This window comes from Lichenostomus cassidix, chromosome 2, assembly GCF_008360975.1.
Source record: "Lichenostomus cassidix isolate B80296 chromosome 2, HeHo_3.0, whole genome shotgun sequence".
NCBI classification, from domain to species: Eukaryota; Metazoa; Chordata; class Aves; order Passeriformes; family Meliphagidae; genus Lichenostomus; species Lichenostomus cassidix.
The window spans coordinates 113,325,829-113,342,451 of NC_139482.1; the positions used below are offsets into that span (position 1 = coordinate 113,325,829).

A 16,623-nucleotide genomic window follows, 5' to 3' on the forward strand; every position below is an offset into this window, starting at 1 on the left:
GTGGCTGATATCACAAATTCATATGATTTAAATATTTTGAGAGGACTGAGGGGCAGTGATTTAAGTCACTGGAGCACCTTCTTGACCACACCTGTCTTCTCACTTAAGAACTGAAGAAAGACCCAGTCTCTTTTTATGTTCAGATGTTTTATTAGTCAAACTACAAAAAAATTGAAAATAATAACACATATCAAACCTCCCCAAACTAAAGTACCTTGCTACTCTAACCAAATGGATGAGCAATCAATGCTGTTAAAAACTGCTTAAATGCCCTTTGCTTTCAGTACAAATATTTAAGTATAATGAAGAGCAAGAAGTTTGTTTTACATGATGCACAGATAAAAACTGAACTAGAAACTGAAATGTATTTCTCAAGATGGACTTAACTTACTTGTTCTCAAACATTCTGAAGCGGCCAAGTTTTCAAAGGTGAAATAATATACTACAGGGGAGACCACCTCTAAAACCATTTCTTCTCCCAAGAAACTTATTTCACAGTTTTACATTTCTGAAAGTATAACCTAGATTTCTGTTTGCCTTCTACAGCAATTGATACTAGGAGTGTGCTTGAGTATTTCTCATGAGAAATAGTGACAGTATGCATTTGACTACTGCTACAAGACCTGACATATTTTCCTTATAGATTAGTTTAATATTCATTCAGTTAGGGACTACTCCCATCACCCAAACACCATTATGATTAAGTTTCCTGTTACTCTGCACCCAGTTTTTCTACTTATAGCATCACCAGCTCAAGTTAATTTCACAGTATTCCTCAGCACAATTTTTGCAGTACAAAAATTATCAACATCACAATTTAAAGGGACACAAATTGATTCTGAGAGAACAAAAGGGTTTTAAATAACTTAAAGAGCTGCTGGGTTCAGAAAAGACTGTATCCAAAAGAAAAGGATACACTCAGGCAGCTAAAACAAAAAACCCTTTAAAATTATAACTGGGAAAACATTACATTTTACAAGTAATGAGAAATTAAACAAGTTTGATATAAATATTTCACATATACTTTTTAAAGCAATTTCAACACATACTAAAACCAGCCTGAATAATTAGGATAATTAACATATTAGGATTCTTGGTTAACTTTTTAAGTAAAAAATAATGTAACTTTGTTGTTTAGGAATAGAGCTGATTTCATTGTACTGGTATGCTTATAACTGTACTTAAACACCATTTAAAATAGCATGTAGCAACACCATCCTTTGACAGATGCAATAATATTTTTATTACTTTTTCTGAAACTGATTAAAATATAGCCATAAGCAATATGTTTGTGCTGGGGCACAATTAGGAGTGGTTTAGTCTAAGCACAACCCTAGTATTCAAAAGAATAAAAGAAAACTTCAAATCACAGATGAAGAAAAACCTTAAAGATTTAAATTAACTGGCATTTTTGCCTAAGCTCTTCTCTAAGCTACATGGTTCAATGTTTCCTAGTGTCCTAGATGAAACAAATTATGCATGTATTGACCACAGTAACTTCCAGTGTACAAAATAAGGTTGAACAATATTGTGTTTAGCTTTTAAACAGAACACAAAACTCTGACACTATTTTATATTTGTTTCATTGTAGTTTAATACACTTCTTCAAGTACTTGTGAGGAGAAGAGAAGCAGGTAGCTCACACCATAAATTTACACCTTTGTAGTGTATCATCTTATGAAAACATAAGAACAGCTGCAGGCAATTTCTACTTTTATATATTTATATTGTATCTATGCTTGCATGTGATAAATGCAGTATTACTAAGCTTTGCATGTAGGCAGCTGCAGTAAATGCAAAATAGTATAAATGAAAATTCCACACGTGACAGTAAGAGTTTGAAGAAACTTAACATTTACAAACTTGTAAATGTTTTATTACTAACTATACTGGCTTGATTGAAATTTAATAGCAAGCTGCCAGAATCTCTCTTTCTGCCTTTCCTTCAAAAAGATCTCTTTAAAAAAATACTCCTATACCACAACTGATTCAAAAGACATGATACTGTCCCCAAACACTCAGATGTCTCCTTAAAATATGTGCATGTCTGCATCTATACTACATATAAATGTAACATTCATGATAAATACATACACTACACAGTAAACAGTTTATTAGAAGTGACAAGCACTTGAGAGAGCAAAATCTGATTTGCATATACAGGATCTTTCTGCTGTTCAAACACATAGTATAGTGAGAGCTCATTAATTCAGAATCAGATGATTTGCAAGGTTTTTTAGAAAACTCGTGCACTAGCAAATCTGATACACTGTAGTACACAAATATATATTCAATACATGAAGAGGGAAGGTAAGTTTTCTGACATCCTCCTTCCTTTCTACTTATTTGGCAATTCACAGTAAATGTGCATAAGGCAAAATCAGCCATCTACATCTTATTTCATAAGAAATACTTTACACTTTGCAGACTGCCAAATCTGATGTGACTCACAACCATAAAGAAAGGCTTTTAGGGTTAGAGATACACAGTATCAGGCTACTGGTAAATTACCTGCACAATCCCTAAGTAAATCAAAGTGCAATCTGTATGGCTAAATTGTATCAAATAAAGTATTATTACAGCAATATGGAAGAGATTATTACAAGTTATCCTAACTTTAGTGAAAAAAAAAACTTTGACAAATAATTCCCTTTAAACACTTTCTAATCTGATTTCTAGGGATATTCTCCTTGAGAGAGGAATTTAGCACATTAAGTGGAAAAGAAGATTACAGCAATTCAGTTTACTGTAACAGACACTTTTTGCATTTTTCCAAGTTTCTTTACACACTTATTTTTTAATTGCATCTGATGGCGATTCTTAGGTTTTACTTTCCTGCTTCCCACTTGACTTTCTCAAATCTGATTTGAGCTATTTTACTTCAGAGTTCTGTGTTACTGTTGTATGCATTATAGCCACACTTGTCTACATTCGTTTTTTCTGTCTCACTTTTAGGTTTTATACTAGTTCAGACCTGTGGAGGTTTTTGTTCTCTCTTTCCTTTCCTCTAAACAAATATACATTGGGCCACATTTTATTTTCTTTGTGCCCCCTTGTAAGTCTATAAAAACCACCAGGGCTAGTCATGAGTAAAATAGCCTATCACTCTGGCTATGTATTTTAATGTATTTGACAAGGTGTCCCTACACTCTTGACAGACAATGAACTAGGAAGGGGACAAAAGTTATTACAGAGAAGGCTATAATAGAAACTGATTTATTTCTTCAACATGAGAATAACTATATATCCTTTCCCACTCTTCACTGTCAAGTATGTATTTATACAGTCATCTCAAACCCCTGACATGTATGGTGATTAATTTTAATGCCATGATCATTCAGTAACCGTTTACTAGACATGCAGGGTCCATTTAAATATTAGAATTTTTAATACATCCTATGAGAAGGCCCCATCCTTTAAAACTGTTAGCACACAACTACTCTTAAAAGCATGCTGTATCTATTCAAAACCCTCTACTTCTACTTATTTTTGCTATTTGTCCTAAAATGAGACAGTAACAGGTGAACACTGATACAGAAGTAGATAGAAAACACTTTAACAAGCTAATCTAAATAAAAGTAAAACTGAACCTGCAGTAATGGGAACCAGTTCTGCTTAAAATTAGGTTTTCTGAACTTGCCTACAATTAGGATCTTTTGCATTTGATATTTGGTGGACAACTGTTCATTCAAAATGCATTAGCAACTGCAATCTATGCAAGTTCAGATAAATGGTCACTATATTCCTTGAAAATTAAAAAAAAAAAAAAAAAGCATCTGTGTAAGTGATTATATTGAGAGTTAATCAATGTTTTACATTCAAGTTATGAGATCCCACAATTTAAAAATCAATATAAATTGAATTAAATTCTAGATGTGTTTGTTTTGATTAGAGGAAAAATACAGAATTGTCTATGATCAAAATGCTCAGATAAATGCAAAAAAAAATCCCCTGTGCCTCAGAAATTTAAACATTTTATATTTGATCAATACAAATGTTACTTTGTTCTAATATTTGAATTATTTGTAAATAGTTTTTTAAGGCTACCTAAACATTTGGTAATTGGTTAAAGATGCTTAGAAGTTCAGTGCATAAATACTGCACATTTCTTTCAAAAGCTCTGCAAGCTAAATCCTTACTAGTAGCAGATATTTGGAGAATAACTCCTCTAAAGCAAGTTCTCTATCACATCAGTGGTGGTCACTGCTAGCTCCTTTCAACTCTATGCTGATTTGAGAATGATTTAAGTGCTTGAACAGATTTCACATTTATCAGAATATTTCTCTTTGGTAAACATATAAATTTGTTCAAGAACCCTACCAAAAAGTATTTGTTCACAAAAACTGGTTTTAGGAACATTAAGAGGTCATAGATAGAAAAATTAAAAAACTTATGGTTTAGACTCTGAAGTAAAAACACCTATTTTAACAAAATAACCTTGAACAGTTACAAACAGTGGTTTATTTAGAACATGAGCAATGCCCTCTTTAACCCATTAATTTTAAAACCTATGCAATACCCTGAAAGGAGGAGACTTAAGGGCACCATTTTGACTAACCAGCTGCAAAGATGGACAACCATTAGAAGTGGCTGCACTTTGTGTGCAGTGTCTTTTGGAATTACAGAAATTTTTAAAAGATTTCTTAATTTAAACCTCAAAAGTTCTATATTGAAAACTAATTTTTCAGGATAATTACTAAATTAAAAGTACACACCAAGAGACACATTTAAGCTAAGCATTCAAGGAAAGCTGAATACATGTCACTTTAGACTTCTGTATTTGCTTGCACTGTTGCAGCATACAGTAGCTACTAATTTTTAAACATTATTGAATAGAACTGATAAGTCTCTAAGATGGATTTTAATACATTTACACCTCTCCAGTTTACCTAGAAAAAGTAGGATAACTTTACCAACAAAACCTCATAGTATTTGTTTCCTCAGGTGTTTTAATTTTAGAAAATCTTGAAAAAATCATACTGTATCATGTATGAAATCAGACCAACACATAATACACAAGATTATCTTAACTCTTAGGACTAAGGAAGTTTTGAAAGTTACTTTATGTTTTCATTAAAAAAAACACTTCATCACTCTCAGAATTCTGTTTTCTACAGGACAGTAAGTTTGTAAAAAAATAATACTAAACAACATTTTTTTTCTGCTATTACTATCATCATCACCATCTGCATTATACCTTAAAATTAAATCCAGTTTAGAAGAGTATCAAATTCTGAGAGAACACCCTTTCCTCCTTCTCCACCCTAAATCCTGAATTTTGTACAATGGTTGGATACACTGAATTTACTTTGTAATACATAGCTGTAAGTCAAAGATACTCCACAACACATGCTTCTTTCATGTTTTTATTACCAGTATTTTTACCTATTTCCAGCATTAAAATATTAATGATTAAAAAGTCCTTAATTAAGTAAAAATGTAGTAACATGTTAAGCACTTCACACTGATGGTCGCAGACACAGCATTTGAAGAGTTCTCAATACCATTAACTAGTTTATTTAAGTTAGTTCTGCACATCTACTACTATCTGTCTATCTACCCTGGTACATTAAAACTACCAACATATGGTATACTGCTATTAATTTATCAAATTTCTATGCATTCCAGAGCAATGTTACTTCAGTCAATAAAAACAACAGATCAGTTTAAGAAATATTCAGAAAGGAACTTTTAAGTCTGAGTTCTTACTAACTATAAAAGAGATATCTAAACCATAAAAGGCAGTTTTGGAAAAATGTTCAATATCATTCCTTTATACAAACTGATTAATCTTTCTTCCTTAATGATCCTTTCTTCTATCCCAAGAGTAGTTAAAGTGATTTAATTTTCACAACTGTGAGTCACTGGAAAACTTTGAGATTTCTTCCCAAATCTTTAACCACAAGGCTATCCCAGTCAACAAGCTGCTTTGGTCACACATGCAGAAAGGGTACAGATCACTTGCAAGCACATGCCATTCAACACAGAGGGCTATCACAACTCATACTCAACTTCCACAAATTCACAGAAAACATGTGCTGAAACAGCCTCCCTCCAAATTCAGTACCACATCTTCCCTCTCAAGAACCACATACCTGTATTCAATTTTCAATATAGAACTAAATACAAAGACTACAAAAACAAAGCAAGTGTAAAGGAAACTCACAACTCATAAAGATATCAAATTGCCATGTTAAGAGGCAATGCTAATGTTTAAAAATAGGATATTCAAAAATAAAATTAAAATACATAGGAGATAGCAGGGACAAGCAGAGCATTTAGCATCATTACAGTTTAACCTTTATAAGTCAAAAATTAAGAAAAAAACAGTATCAGCCAGAACCCATGCTAAAAGCATGCATGCACACACACATGCACACATATACATGAAACTAGACCACAGTTAGAATGACTTTTCTTTCTTTAAACAAAGCCAGAGGCGATTCTTCCAAGAGATGTTATAACTACACAGCTTAGATGTACTTGTAAAGAGCCCCTACTTTGGCCAATTAAAACCTACAGTTATTTTTCACTATTTTCAAAACCTTTGGGGACAATTTAGGAGATTTAGGTATAGAACAAACTTCTGAACAAACTCAGGTGTTCCCAACAAAACTGAATGTATTCGAAGTCAAAATAATGCATTTCACAACTTTTACAAAAGTGTCTGTGAAACTGCCCTACACATAGGGAATTCATGTCCTCCCAGAGAATTCAGAGCTAGCAGAACAGCACTAGATCTTAATATTAAACAACCTGAGACTATTTCATTTCTGCAACACACATTCCAAAAAACACTCTCCAAAGCACAGCATTTTAATAAACACACCAAGAAAACTCCCCTGAAGACCTGCCACAAAGACACACAAAAGAATTGCTTTGATCCCAACGATTCCGCACGTTTCCCCCTGTTATCCTTCCTTAATTTATCAGACTGGGGCCGATTTGATACCTTTCCATTAAAAAAAAAAACAACGGACCACCCCTCTGCTAGAGGCAGAGGTGCTGCAGAGGTGATGATAACCCTAGGAAAAGAGAAGCTGTCTCTTTAAAATGCCCTGCTATGTCCCTGATCCCACGTGGAACCAACATCAGCAGCACTTTCGCATTAACTTCAATGTGAGGCGAGATGAGGCATCATTATTTCACATAAATAAAACGAGGAGACTGCAGAATACATTCTTTGTAGGAGACAAACAGGTGAACTGAACGTGCCAGGGAAATCAGCAACCACCCGCAGGAGAGGTGCCATGCCCCTGAGCCCTCTCTGCTCTCCCTATGGAGCATTAGCTCAACCCCACACCACTCTGAAGAATCCAGTTTAAACAGAGGAGTGAGCCACCAAGAAAACTTGAAATTCAAAGGCAACGAAAATGCACTTTATAAACCGGAAAGGTTTACTCTTTGCCTCACACATCCTAATTAGATCAGGAAAGTGACACTACAAAGGCATTACATTCCGGTCCGAAAAAAAAAAAAAAAAAGAAAGGAAAGAAAAAGACAGAGGAAAAGAAAGGAGCCCCCATCTCCCCAAATCCCCCAAACATACACACAAAAAAACCCATTAAAAAAGGAAGTTATAAAGCACCATATACAGCATTTATCTTATCTAGGATCACTCCACATTACCCCCAAGTTATACACTTTCTGCACCATCATCTCCCCCTACCTCTCTGTCCTGAAAGGGATTTTCACGTTTTCTCATTGTCGGTGGCGAGTTATAAGAGGCTTTTGCCTTTCCAAAGAATTCATCAACAAAAAAAAATAATAAATATTAACTCCTTGCTCCCTGAAACCTTAAAACGGTCTCGGGAAGACACGGGTTTTATTCTGTTACCTTGAGGAAGAAAAGGGGGAGCAGCCCCGATTTTTAGGTATTTTTTGGCATTTTTTTCTGATTTTTATTTTGTTATATGCCTCAGTTCTCCCTCCATTTTGGTTGTTTATGATACTGACAACAAGCTGTCCCTGCTCTCTCTCTCTCTCTCTCCGGATCTCTCCTGCTTTCAGTTAGCAAACCCCCCTCCCCAATGCAACACGACTCAGCACTTACTTGGGTTCACACTTTGCTCTAAACACACACCGATGGGGAAGGGAAAAGCTCCTGGGCTACTCGGAGGGGGAGAGCAGGCAAATTCGTTTCTTTATTACGAAAAAAAAAACTTTTGTCCAAAAAACGACGGGAAAGGGGGGTCGAGTGCCCCAAAGTCACTCCGGATCCCCCCAAAGACGCAGCCGCCAGGTCCGGGGGACACCCCACGGGTAGCCGGGTCCACGGGGGAAATTTCTGTGCGAAATTTGTCCGGTTTGAGGCGGCGGGCGAATTTATATTAATTTTTTCCCTCATTTTTCGGCACCGCGGTCTCTAATGTCTTCCGCTCCCTCTCTCGCTGCTCTCGCCGCTGTCACTGCATTCACAGCACAGGCTCCGGAGAGGCGAGGAGGGGAGGGGGCGGCCGCGCCGCTCCTGCCCCTGCCCCTGCCCCGCTGCCCGGCCCGGCCCGCCGCGGGGGTCTGTGGCGGGCACCCCGCGCCCTCCTGCCGTCCCCCGGGCAGCCCCGCCGCCTCGCCCGCTCCTCGCGAACCAACAGAGCGCCGCGGGGAGGGAGGGGAGGAGTGGAGGAAACTCCTGAGAGAGGTTTTTCTGAAAATCATCTCTTTCTCCCTCCGAGGGAGGGGAAGGGGGGTGGGGGGGGCACCGCTCGCCTGGCCTCCCCTCCCCTGCTTTTCCCCTCGGGGGGGGTCCGACGCGGGGCGGCGGGGGGCTGCGGGAGATGGGGGGAGAGGGATGGAAGGGAGGGATGGTTAACACAAACTTTTCCTCACTGCTCGCCGCTCCTCTCTCCTCTCCCCCCTCCTTCTCCTCCTCCCCCTTCATAATTTAAATAACCCTGATATTTCCCTGCTAAACCCCGGCGCCTGCCCCCCAAACCCGCAGCAGACTCACCGCGGGAGCCTCAGCATCCCCTCTGCGCCCCGTTTCCACCCTTTACAGTGTTCTCCGATTTTTCTGTAATTTTTTCCCCATATTTCGGGCTGGACGCGGCGGGCCTGGAAATTGTTTGCTTTCCCGTCTTTCCAGCAGCCATTGTAGTGTATGCGCTGCGGTGCAGCCCAGCCTGCCGCACACGCCGCGCCCACACCGCCCGCCGCCCACACGCACCGCGGGTTGGACGCCTCCCCCAGTCAGTCAGGGCCGCGGCCGCGCCCCGCCGCCGGCGCCTGCGGACCGCGCCGCCCGCCCCGTTGGTGGAAGGAGGCGCCGCTCACGGCCGGGGCGGGCGCGGCGCCGCCGCCATTGGCGGCCCGGCCGTGCCACTCAGCGCCGCCGGGGCGTGGGCGGCGGCGGCGCGGGGCCGGGGGGAGCCGCGGGGCCGGGAGCGGGGTAGGCTGCGCCCGTACTTAAGCGCGCTGCCCGAGCCGCTGACGTCTTTCGAATTGGAGACGGGCTGTCCCCCTCCCGCCCCGGGCTCCCGCGGACACGGCCGGGGACGGAGGTGAGTGCCGCCGGCGGCGACCCGCGCTGTGCCCGCCCGCTGCCGCCGCTTCCCCTTCCCGGCCGGCGGAGGGAAGTCTCTCTCGCCCTTCGCCGCCCGCGGGCCGGGGCAGCCCCGCTCGGGCCCGGCGGCGGCGCGGCCCGGGCACCGCTCCCTGGCGGCAGGTAGCGCCGAGGGGAGGCGGCGGCAGCGGCAACGGGGAACGACCCGGGGCGGGGGAAAGGGCTGCCGGCAGCCTCCGGCCGCTCCGCCGCCGCCGGCGGGGAAAGGCAGAGGCCGGGCGGGGGACGCCGGGCTCGCCTCCGCAGCTGGACGGCCCCCGGCCCTCCCCGGGAAGCTGAGTCGGGCAAGGCGGCAGCTCCGCGGTGCTGAGCGCCCGGGCCCGCCGGCTGCCGCTTGCCGCCTCTCCCGCCGTGACAGCGATAGAAGCCGTAGGATTTTTAGTACGGCCTTGGCTCCGGGGCTCACAGTTTTAATGAGCTGGTCTGTATTGTGGCATAATTAGCGAATTGGTATCTATACGGGTGCATTTAAAGCAAATCAAACGTTTTTCAATGGGCGGGAGCCTGTAGAAAAGTGTCCTGATGGTTTATGAACTGAAAAAGCCCTAGGGTTAAACAGTGCCAGCAACAGCCTTGGTTCTCTGTGGTACAGTTTACAACTGTTAATGTGTTAAAGCACAATTAAGAACTGTGGAATAGACAAGCCTTTGGTTGTGGTTGGGCTCTGACCTGTAATCTGAAAGCAGGAAGGGAAGCCCGTGCATGTGCAAAACCTGGGAGGAGGGGGAAGCTCGCTTCCTGCCCAACTGCTCATTCAGCCACACAGCAGCATTTCAGCGTGACCCGCCTGCCCTTCCAGCTGATAATGTTTCAAGTCCTGAAGTACCTCGGAGAGGGGGAGAGAGGAACACGCGCAGGAGCTATCAGACCTTTTGGGTAGTGCTAAGAATGTTTAAGCATTTGCGTTCTCTGAGCTATGCATCTTCATTAGAATCTGAACTGCCTGTTGGTTAAGTAGGTGTTTAATTGATTGTGTGCATTGTTCCTTAGACCGAGCATGGTTGCAGACTCTGGTAGTGTAATCAAACTGGAAGTGTTAAGTGCGGTTTGTATAAGAAACTCTGATTATGACAGCACATCCTATGACTCACAAGTATTCTTTCAGAGAGTAAGTCTGAAGTCAAACTAACACCATACACCTTGGGGCATGTCTGCTTAGGTGGTAATATCAGTAAAATGCAGAGTTATAATGCAGACACAAGCAAACATATAAAAATCTTGTATTTGATACAGTGATTTAGGTGAGGCATTGTGGTATGCTGCTTTTGCTTCCTACGTTTCCCTTCCTGCTTCTGTTCTTGAAGTCTGGGGTGATGTTAGTATACCTGCTTGTGTTTCCATTTGAGTCGGAAGTGCCTGATCAAAAATGCACTTCCACCCACCAAAAAAGAGAACATTTGCCTAGCTTGTGAAATTAACTTAAGCACTGGATAGTTCTCAAAGGAAAGGGAAAGCGTTTCCTCATGCTGTTCATTAAAAGGCCCATTTACGGAAGATGATCATGTGGAAAGCAAAGAGAATTCTAAGCAGCAGGAAAGTATACATGCAGGGGTTGTAAAACCTAAGGCTTGTTTGCTGGGAATAGTTTACTCTCACCCAAAGAAGAAACCCTCTCTAAAACATGGTTTTCTGTGAGCTACAAAGAACAGTATTTGATTTTTTTTTAATCTGGTATCAAGCAAAGTGGTCTTTTTATTGCAGACTTGCAGTTACTATTCCCTAATGTGAACAGAAACAGGTCTTACTTAAGAATTAGCATCAATGTTTTTCAGGAAAATAAAACCCAGCAAGATTAAGCTCAGTTTTGTTCATCAGCAGTACTTTAATTCGCTCCCTCTGTCCTGTGTTTCTGATTGCATTGATTCAAGCAGTCATCTGGTCAACATTAATTTATTTTTGGTTAGATGTTGTATTTGTTTGGAACAAATACTTGCATCGCCATATGTGTGCCGGAGGCGATGTATAGGAAGCTGTAAAGGGGAAGAGGGTCTGCAGTTCATCTTGATGGCATCATCTTGGATCAGTGTAGATTCTTGGCACAGAACTCTGTGTCTCTCATGCTTACAGTTCCTAGAGTCAGCGTCAAACTACTAACTGATAAAAAATGTGATTCAAGCTGTCATACACATTGTAAGTGGGTCTGGTCCCACCTTGCGGTGAAACCAGTTCTTTTTCTATTAAATATTTGGTAGAGCAACACAGGAGATAGCTGGGCGCTTGTTTTACCTGGGAAAGCTCAGTGAAGATACAGATGTGATCCAGCTAAGGAGTAGGAACATTTCTGGAAAATTTTACTTGTGCATTCTTCCTGCACGCAATCAATTGTAGTGTCTACAGTGTGTTGGCTGTGAAGAGCTTCTATGATGTGGTTATGCTGTTTCTCCTACACATGGTCACTTCCTTCATGATGCATAAACTGGTGTGACAACTGCTGCAGTGGCTCCATTCCCTGCAGAAATTCATCAGGGGAGTAAGAATCTTGGTGATGGGCTAAACTTGCCTGTGTTGTCTTGCTGTTACTGCTTTTGAAATAACACTTTGCAAAAACGTTTGGTTTTTGTTTGGTTATTTTCAAAGACAGCCAAACTGTGTGTATCACTAGAAGGCTTTTATTACATCCTGAACTTCAGACTTAATCCTGAGTTACTGTTAAAAGTAGATACTTAATCACTTTCTTTTCCCTTTGTAGCCAAGGTACGAGTGTCTGTCTAGAATGTCCAGGCATGCAAGAAAGCTTAGAGATCATGATATAAATCCATGTCTAGCGGTAAGATGATCAAAATGACATTTGTTTGTTCATTTCAATGTTAAATAATGCACTTTCTGGAGGATTGTTTCGTGGGTAACACACTTGCATTATAGCATTTTACATTAAAAGTTTCTTAAGAGTCTGAAGATGGGAAGGGTTGAAAATCATCCATTGTAATAAGCATGAAATAACAAGTAATTCCCCATAAATGGAGTAATACAACTAGATAACAATCTCTTAATTTTTCTGTCCCTAAAACCAGAGCCTGAAATCCTGGTTAGACAAGCTTGGTTATTTTTTAAAAGTCTTTGGTGAGTTATACCAAGCATCATTATAAACGACTATTCTGTGGACTCTGTACTTACTGTGTAAAGAGTACAATTCTGTTATCTCCAAATGAAATCACTGCTTGGAAGTACTGATTATCCTTTGTAATAGGTGTTCCTTTGCTCTCTTTAATAGTATTCTTTCATCTGAAGAGCTGACTCCCATCTTCATAGATATTCTGGGACTTGTTAAAGTATTTAAACACTGAGTACAATAACTTCCCTCATCTCTGAAGTATATTTTCCCCTATTAAAGGAAACAGATGCCACTACAAAATGTATGGATGACAACAACTATAACAAGGATATGTGTACTGATTATTTTTTGAAGTACAAAAACTGCAGAAAATTCTGGGTAAGCACAGTAGACTTTATTCATTTCACTCCTGCTTTGCTTTATGTGCCTTACTTCTGACATGCTGCTTTCTGAACCCTTGAAACTTGGCTAACGCCTACTACTCCTGTTTTTACGGTGACTTACCAGCCCAGGCAGTCTCAGTATGTGTTGCTGGAAGACTTAAGCATATGCACATCAAAGTACTTCACTTGATTGTTCTGAGTTTACTCTTAGATTGTGAGTCAGTGTTCTTGAAGTACCTGATGTTTTCCTCTGAATTTGAGTCAGGTATTTGTAATAATAAGTTCTCTTATAAATGGATGCAGTGAAAAAGTTCTGAGGCAAGGTAAGGTTATCTGATTTCCCATTGACTTGGATCATGTTTACTTGAACCTAATATAAAGCTTAGGAAGATTTCAGTCTTATTTGGTGATGGAGAAGTATCATGAGGAGCTATGTGCCGTTAAACTGTTTTCTGCTGTTTTCTTTGCTTTCCTATGCCATTTTAGTAAAGAGGTTTTAGCTTATCCTTTAAATACTTGTGCAAACTATGACAAAGCTGTTTACAGACAATTGTGTGCTAGTCTGACATAGCGTAATGGGAATACTGAATTGCTACACTGGATTCTGAAGCAGCAAGGTAAACTATCAGATATCTTCAGCTAAGTACTAGTAATGTTTAGTTGTCAGCTAATCAGACTTAAAGTGCCTGGGTCTTGATATATGAAGCATTTTTCCATTAAAGAATCTTGTTCATTTGGAGTTCAGGAGCAGAGATTTTGAGAAATCTGTTCTCATGGTCACTTTGTTCTATTTTCAGCATGGAATTATGATGCAAAGGAAGAGAAATGGTGTGAAACCAGAGATGCCTTCAGCAGAAGAGAGAAAGAAAATCTTGGAATCAATGGGGAAGCCCTACTGACCAGAAACTTGAATTGACTGACTGCTTTCACTGTACCATATGAAGACTTAGCAGCAGCAAGTTACCATTTTATGAACTGGATTTTACAGTTGCCATATCTTGGATTAAATAAGATCATAAATTTTGAAATGTGTGAGCTTTCTAGGATAGAACTTCCTGGGTTTATTCATACTTCCTGTCATGGGAACTTGGCCTCTTTATTGGAAGACATGGGTATCAATGCAACTTACTTGTAGAAACTTTTGGAAGTACAAGCTGTCTTGCTGTGAAACACTAAATATAAAATTAACGGGACTTGCAGAAAGTCTCTTTGCAAAGAGGGGGCTTGTGAGCACTGCAGTGTGGTTCTAAGTTCCAAGATGAGCAGGTTGAAAAGGTGGCATATGCCACATGCTTCTTGCACTCAGCTGTTCTGCTCAACAGTATGGATTTACCATGTGTGATCTTTTCACTATTTTCACGTGTTGTATTCTGTGTCCCCAGTTTAAGTAAGACTGTTCGTGAGCCAAAATCCTAAAGCCAACAAGCTTGTCATTAGGTCTGCCACTGCACTTGTCAGTGACAGCAGAAGCTTGCAGTATATCAGATCTGCAAGAAGGTTAGAGAGGCTGGTGAAGGCAAAACCAAACTCCTCAGGTCTGAGCTGAATAGTAACTTCTGTGGATAGTAAATAGATACTTTGGTGGGAGGCAGGCAGGAGGGACTTCCAGACGTGTAAACATATCCTCTGAGTGACATGGCAGGTTTAACTATAGTACGTCTATCTAAGACTCTGGACAGCTGAAACCCTGGGTTTGGAAATGCTTACTCATACAAGACTACAAAGCTCAGTTTAAACAGGTACTCTAATCTTAAATAAGGTTGATTTCTTAGCTAAATTGAACAACTAGTAAGTGTAAATGGGTTGATGTCTAGTGGAGACAGTGGTTTTTACCTTTTGGTGTCCTGGCTTAAAAGCTTGCATCCTGTGATAAAACAGAAAAACTACTGTCATGAGCTCAGGTTCCATGTGAAATCCTTTAGTACTTACTGGGATCAACTTGGCAGAACTCTGGCTGACCTCATGAAGGATGGTGTAAAAATGTTGTCTCTCTATTTAGACTGTTTTGGAAAGACTTCACGGCTTTCTGTTTCTCCTGTCTGGCTTGTCTTGTTTCTTTCCACTGTAGGCCTATTTCTATGCTAGCTGTGATTTTGGTGCTGTTTCCACCTTCTCCCTTATTATTTGATCTGACTAGGAGCTACATAAAATCTGCTTTTGCTCCTCCTTTCTGTTCTCTGTCTACATCTGAGTTTTGAAATAGATAGATCTTACCCTTTCTGTTGTTGGAATGAGTGTGTAACTCTATGCCTTTTGAGTATGCAATTCTCCAAGCATAGCTGTGCAGCCTCCAAGCATGTCACAAGTTCTCTTGTCAGTTCCTGGCAAGAAAAATGTATGTTCTTCAATCAGGATCATCAGATTCTTTATTTCAAATTACTTTCTCTTCACTTAAAGTGCAAACTTTGAAGTTTTGCTGGTTTTGTAGTTGGGATTTTTTTTTGGTTTTTTTTTTGTTTGTTTGTTGTCTCTGGTTGGGGTTTTTTTTTTTGGTTGGGGTTATTTTTTTGGTTGGGGTTCTTGTTGTTGTTTGTTTTGTTCCCCCAAGTGGGGAGCTGAAGGTATTTTCATTCTGAATTCAAGGGCTTGCTCTTTTCTGCCCTTGCTTACCTCATTTTAATACCTTCCTACGTACCAATCTTTCCCTTCCCCTCCCCCCCCCCCCCCAAATTTGGCACCAATTCTTTTTTGAATGATTTTAACATTCTGGTCTGTTCTCATTCCAGTTTTTTTCTAGTACCTTTGTTCTGTCTCTGATCTAATGACATAGTCTTGCAAGGACTTTCTAATACAGCTCCTTTTGAAGGTGTTTTGTTCTTTGTTCCCTCCATCATTGTGAGAGAACTTGTTGTTTTCATTAGCTAAACTTATACTTCCTCATAATACTTCCTCATTGGCTATGCCTCTCTTTGATCTTCTTGTTCATCTGCAGATTTTGGGGAGCTATTGTCTTCTTCCTTGGGGCTGTGTCTCTTCAGACTCTTGTGGCTTTGCTGTTGTGCTTGTCTAAGGGCACCTTCTCTCCTACTTGGCACAGGTTTGTCATTTGGCACCTCTGCTGTATCTTTGGGCATGTTCTTTGCTCCTGTGGCTTTAGCTACTATTCTAGTGCTTACTGTTTTCCTGTTGCTGTGCTCTTAAATTCTGGGCTTATGTTAAAATCTACAGTATGTTCTAATTATATGCAAGAAAAACATCATCTCTTCTTGATGTGGTTATGCTGATTCTTCTTTGCATAAGCTCAGGTTCCTTAAAGTCATCTCATTTATCCTAGGTTTTCCTTTCAGGTTTTCTCTGCATGTAGAAATGCTCTTTCTCCTACATTAACTGTTGGACTCAAAATTTTTCTTTTCCTGACAATATTTACTTGGGAAGCTTCCACTAATGTTGTTTTCTTTTAAAGGATGACTGGCCTGTCTTTAGACTTTGATAGGTACCCTGTGCTGCTTTGTAAAGGGTTTGTGAAGAACTAGTACTGGTCTTCAGAAAAGGAGATGCATTACTGCTTTTCTGGTATCAATGGAGGAACATGGGATCACAGGATGGGCTAAGGCACATGTAACGCAAGAACAGTGGTCTAACATTAGACTTCCTGATCGTCAGTGGACACACACAGTAAGCTCCCTGTG

At 40.5% G+C, this 16,623-nt stretch overlaps 2 protein-coding genes across 4 annotated transcripts in view; one reads left to right on the plus strand and one right to left on the minus strand.

The window, feature by feature from the left end:
* Positions 1-9,153, minus strand: part of PLAG1 (PLAG1 zinc finger) — a 52,238-nt gene extending 43,085 nt beyond the window's left edge. For both annotated transcript variants that reach the window (XM_085052870.1, XM_085052869.1), the window contains exon 1: positions 8,948-9,153. The gene's annotated coding sequence lies outside the window, so the exon portion shown is untranslated. The remainder of the gene's footprint in view (positions 1-8,947) is intronic.
* Positions 9,154-9,317: 164 nt separating this feature from the next.
* Positions 9,318-14,022, plus strand: CHCHD7 (coiled-coil-helix-coiled-coil-helix domain containing 7). Of its 2 annotated transcripts, none has more exons than XM_085052872.1 (4): positions 9,318-9,497; positions 12,249-12,326; positions 12,891-12,989; positions 13,792-14,022. In XM_085052872.1, the coding sequence occupies exons 2-4, from the start codon at positions 12,273-12,275 to the stop codon at positions 13,891-13,893; spliced, it is 255 nt and encodes an 84-aa protein (XP_084908998.1). In that variant the 5' UTR covers positions 9,318-9,497; positions 12,249-12,272; the 3' UTR covers positions 13,894-14,022. The 2 variants fall into 2 exon arrangements, with proteins under 2 accessions (XP_084908998.1, XP_084908999.1); XM_085052873.1 differs by lacking the exon at positions 9,318-9,497 and adding an exon at positions 10,500-10,800.
* Positions 14,023-16,623: the final 2,601 nt, after the last annotated feature.

Bases quoted from the DNA above. Each gene is read 5' to 3' on its own strand.
- CHCHD7 (XM_085052872.1), top strand. From the start codon at position 12,273: ATGTCCAGGCATGCAAGAAAGCTTAGAGATCATGATATAAATCCATGT. The intron at 12,327-12,890 runs GTAAGATGATCA...CCCCTATTAAAG, and splicing joins ATATAAATCCATGTCTAGCG to GAAACAGATGCCACTACAAA. The intron at 12,990-13,791 runs GTAAGCACAGTA...TTCTATTTTCAG, and splicing joins AAAACTGCAGAAAATTCTGG to CATGGAATTATGATGCAAAG.